The sequence below is a fragment of the Cyprinodon variegatus genome, unplaced genomic scaffold (genome assembly GCF_000732505.1).
Source record: "Cyprinodon variegatus isolate N-32 unplaced genomic scaffold, C_variegatus-1.0 Scaffold873, whole genome shotgun sequence".
Taxonomy (NCBI): domain Eukaryota; kingdom Metazoa; phylum Chordata; class Actinopteri; order Cyprinodontiformes; family Cyprinodontidae; genus Cyprinodon; species Cyprinodon variegatus.
Genome location: NW_015151326.1, coordinates 170,141 through 175,553, shown reverse-complemented (window position 1 = coordinate 175,553; position 5,413 = coordinate 170,141). Strand labels below are relative to the sequence as shown.

Sequence of the window (5,413 nt, the reverse complement as noted above, 5' to 3'; positions counted from 1 at the left end):
TCCTCAGGTTATATGTACAAATTTGAAATATACCCAGGCTCAGCAATTAGGGGTCAGAGCAGTGGTTTGGGAATGGTTGGGGACGTAATGATGCACCTTTGTGATGACATAAAGCACAAAAACCACAAGGTGTTTGTTTTTTGACGACTTCTTCTGCAGCGTTCCACTCCTTGAGGCCTTGAAAGATCGTTGCATCTATGGCACATGTACATGCAGAGTAAACAGAGTGAAAGGAACAAGTCGGAAACTTAAGAGTGAAAAACAAATGAAAAATGAACAGTAACATCACTGTCACACGTTGGCTTGACAGCTGGTCATCCATATGGCATCGAACTGTGCAGGTCAGTCCCCTGAATGGATGAAGAAAGAACAAGCCAAGATCAGTGTCCAAACACCCTTCTTGGTGGCCCTTTATAACCAACACATGTGGGATTGATCTCATAGACCAGTGTGTTGCAATGTATCCCCACAGACATAGAAACAAGCGGTGGTACATTAGAGTGTTCTTTCATTTTTTGGATGTGACTGTTGTAAATGCCTGGCGACTCTACCTGATGTCTGGGTTGGAAAAGATGAAACTCCTCATCTTCAGTGGAGCCCCACCTCCAGCAAAGTGCAGATGTGTGACCAAAGTACCCAGTAAAGTCAGGTTGAGCGCAGGAAATCACTGGCCCGAGCTCACCCCAGTCAAAAATGCAAACAGATGCCATGATGCTGCATGCACAAGGAAGACCAAATACATCTGCATGCAGAGCCATGTGGCACTGTGCCCTGGGTGCCATTTTTCATGTAGCCTAGGAGTTAGGAAAATGAGTTAGGAGAGAAGTTAGAAAAGGAGTTGTTTGATTAAGATTATTCTCTTAGTTTGCATTACCAGAAGGGCTATAGAATGTTTGAGTGAATGAAATTCAATTATTCTTCAGTTAAGTTTATGCTGTGCTATGTTGAGTGCTGAAGCGCATGTAGTCCACTGTGGTGGACATTTCTGTAACTTCCAAAAAAAATGTAATTTTTGGAAAAAAAAAAAAAAATCATGTTTGTTTTTTCTATGCCCTAAGAAGAGTAACATAAAAAAAACACTTGACTCAGGAATTCATGATCATGCATCAGAGGGTTAACCCTTTATAGGGTGAAAAGCTTTGAAAATTTCATTTCAATTGTGTTATTGGAGTCCAGGACAAGACCTTATTGCCATTGTATCATCCTAAAAATATGGATATTTTGATGGCAAAAATTAATGTCAATGTCAAACAAGAAACGCCAACTTGCCCGAATATATTATGAAAAATAACAAAAGTGCTTCTAAAAGAAATTTATAAAAAACACTCTGAGAGAGAAAGAAACACTTTTTTTGGGACAACCTTAGAGGCATTAATGTTGACACTTACATTTTTTAGTTTATAAATCTAAATATAATTGTTAACTAGACTTATTAACTTTCAAACTTTTCAATTAGCTTTTTACCTTTTTTTTCTTGACTTGTTAACTTTTTTTTTCAATTAAATTTACAGTAGCTAATATATCATTCAAGGGCTCATCTAATTGGTCAAATGCCAAAATAAGATGTGCATGTAATGATCTCAGAATATTGGACCCAGAATTCAAGGCGAGACAGGCAGTGGGAAAGTTCAAAGCGTTTATTAAACATACAGGTGCGCGGGGCTGCTCGTCTGCTGGTTTGACCGCAGTTGCGGCGGCCACGCCCCCAGAGTTCCTAGAGAGCGAGCAGCAGACGCCGAGCAGCAACAGAGTCCAGAAGGAAAATCCAAGGCCGAAGTCAGGAGACAGTTCCAGGTTCAGAAGCCGGTAGAATCCAGGACCAGATGCGACAAACAGAGCAGACAGGGACAAGGCAAAACTCGAGATCCACATGACAGAAAACTGGTCATAATCAGGGAAACAGACAGACTGAAGAAAGCTAGAAAACATCTCACCAAAACACACAAATAACCTGGCGCTGACGGGAGGNAGGAAAATCCAAGGCCGAAGTCAGGAGACAGTTCCAGGTTCAGAAGCCGGTAGAATCCAGGACCAGATGCGACAAACAGAGCAGACAGGGACAAGGCAAAACTCGAGATCCACATGACAGAAAACTGGTCATAATCAGGGAAACAGACAGACTAAAGAAAGCTAGAAAATGTCTCACCAAAACACCCGAATAACCTGGCGCTGACGGGAGGCAAACACACAACCTAAATACAGTAGTAGAGGAACCAGGTGGAAATGATCGGCGATAATCAGCCGCAGAACAAATTAGACAGGGGAGCAAGGAGCAAAGGAAAAAACCAACCATCAGCGCCAAGATCATGACAGTGCAGCCATGTAGCAGCATCTTTGCTGAATGGCTGGATATAGATCTTAAGTATGAATAAGTGAGCAAATTTCTACTTTGCAGCGATTACACATTGGATCACTATCTGGATAAAACTTAGCTAATTTTCCTTTGGAAATATGAAAACGGTGAAGAACCTTGAATTGTAGAAGCCCTTGCCTGGCACAGATAGAGGAGGAGTGTACCCTTTGCAGCATACAATCCCAAAGATCAGCTGAGATGTTCATCGCCAAATCTTTTTCCCAGTGTGATTTTATAATGGAGAGAGATGGAGATTGTAAATCCAGTAATAAACTGTAAATTTCTTTAATCACCCCCTTTTTGTGAACATTTATATCCTCTAATGCGTAATTTAAAATAAAACTACTGAAGTGGAGAGAACCGCGGCAACCAGCATACCTCGTAGGGTAATGGCAGCCTGGTCTAATCCTAGCCCGTCTGTAGCAGCTCTCTCTCAGCATAGCCATACGTGAAGGACCGCTGGCTATGATGGTGATTTTTTTGTCTTATTTGGCAAAATGTTCATTTGATTTATGTTTATTCGACTGTGTTAACTATTATTCACGCAATAAATTAAAAAAGTAAGAATTTATTATTATCAAGAGACTATTAATAACAGGAGGTGAAATGCAGCTCCAGAAAGAGCCGAGCGTGTGGTGATGTCATCAGTACGCTTCTGTTCCAGTTGACCCATATTTATGCTGCGTGTTCCTGTTCTCCCAGAGTCCACACTTTCCTGTGTTCTTCTCAAGAACATACATGGCGAGGACACAAGTCCTTACTTCTTGTGAATTGAGAAAACGACATAGACAGGTATCAGGTATTACAGACTAACAAAGAACTCAAACGACCCCCATTCCAAAGGGGTGGACCCGTTCGTCCGGTTCAATTTGCATGTTTTCTAAGCCAAAACAAGGCTTTGTGTTGGTCCACTCTATAAAGCCTCAAACTCAACGCTATTTCTGACACTTTGAATTGAAAAAGCTTCCTGGATGGGAAGAGAAATGTCTTAAAACCTGGAAAAAAGTCCAGTGGATTGTTTTTTATCTTTTTTTGGGAAGCTTTTTTAAAAGCCGTCCACAAACCTCTGACGAGCATTCCACACTTTATCCTTTGTCAACATTTTTTTCTCTACCATTTTATTTTAAAAAAATTGTCTCCATTTTTTCCTTCACTAAAACAGTGGGCAACTCATGATACATATCTCCTAATTCTTCTACTTCCAATATTAATGTATGTAAGACTACAGCTCCCAGAATCCTTATTGGTTCTTCTGCTATTTGGATGTATTATTGAAAGATGTATCTTTTTGAAAAGATTTGTTGCTGTGACCTTTAAGTGAATATTAATTTATTTTTTTTACTTATAATTGTTATTATATTTGATAACTTAGGCCCTTTCTGATCTTGCCTGTCACAACCAGAAGCAGACTTGCAGAGTTAACGTGGGTTTGCTATTTGACCTTCAGTTTATCTACAGGCTCAGTTCTTTGGTCCACTTTCTTTTTTTGCTGACAATTCTGTCCTGTGACAAAGAAACAAAGCAAGTTTTTCAAAAAAAAAACGGGAATAATTTGGCAGCTCTTGAGATGGTGTTTGAGTGGAAAATATGCGTGTAACACTCGTGATATTGTTTGGTGAATAACATGAACTGTTCAATTCATTCGTGCTCAACTTGTTTTTTCCAGAATCCATCCTGCGCCAATACACCCTGGACAGAGCCAGCAGTACGTCATCAAGCCTAAATACTACCACACACACACCACACACACACAGATGCGTGTTCATCCCCAACCTGAGCGGCCAATCCCTCTGACAGTGGGACACAACTCCCTCCATGGTGAGTAGCTCCAAAAGCTTCAGCTTTTCTGTGTTTTACAGTTTGGATTTCATGTTGAAAAACTAACTAAAAGCTTTCATTCAGAAACTGCAGGTCATGAGGGCAGATTTTCAGAATTCAGTCCTTTTGATCGCTCTACAGGAATGATGACAAGCATTTTTAGTTTGTCTTAGACTGATGTTCATAGATCAGACTGCTAAAAAGAATTACAGACTGAATCAATGAACACCAGCTGGTGACGCTTTACATTGCCAACTGCTGTATTAAAAATTTAACCCAGTTCCAAAAAGATGATGTTTCTTATGGAACATATACATATATGTGCAGAGTACATATGTACATTTAGCCACTCGCAGGCACAAATACTTAAATATTAATACCCAGAACACTGAGCACTCCTTGCAGTGTCTCTATTGTTTTCCCCACCAAGCTGTGGCTGCCCCAGAACCACAGTGTCGCCTTTTGTTCCAAAAAACCTGCCTTATTGATTGTAAAAGCAAAAACTAAATAATTACTAAAAATGTCTTGTAACTTAGCAGAAACAAAAAGCAACTATTTAATGTCTGAAGCTCTAAGACAGTGTTAAAAAAAATCATTTTACAAAACCTCCCGTCCACACCAGACATTTATCAAAAAAAATCCAGAGCACCCGGTGTGGTGGAGTTATTCAATTAAGGGGAGGGTCTAAGTGTGAACATCTAAACAATGTTAAATGCTGTGATTTTATGTTCAATGCCAATCCAGGTTCGAGGCCACATTAATGTTGTGGATTTATATTAAATTCAATTCCCAGCCAGCTGGGAATTTTTATTTCTGATACTTTCAGATGTTTATTGCCCTCCCCAGTAGGGATGGTAAATATCTTATTTAATCAGATATTATTTCAGCTGTTATATATTGTTTATGACACACAGTCCTACTAACTGTGTGTTAGAACAATGAATGAAAGAGTGATTTGAGCACTAATCATGGTCAAACAGTTAATTCTGCACATACATACAGATACACAGATGCAAAACCTCTTTCAGTCAATCAGCTTTCACTGTACAAGGCACAAAAACATGGAATACATTACCTGCAGAACTGAAGGGAGAGTCAAACTGGGTCCTTTTTAAACATAAACTTAAAGACTTTTTATTGAGAGGTCAGACATGTGAACATTAGTAATCTAACTGACCAGATCTTGTTTCTGTGATGTTTTAGTGTGTAATTTGTTCTGTGGTTTCTTGTGTGCAGTCACTG

General features: G+C 39.6%; 1 protein-coding gene across 1 annotated transcript in view; it reads left to right on the top strand.

Annotated features, from left to right (window-relative positions):
- Positions 1-5,413, top strand: part of LOC107099467 (latent-transforming growth factor beta-binding protein 1-like) — a 121,756-nt gene that overhangs the window by 34,150 nt on the left and 82,193 nt on the right. The window contains 1 exon segment of the mRNA XM_015397606.1: positions 4,020-4,171. Coding sequence (XP_015253092.1) covers positions 4,020-4,171 — 152 coding nt within the window.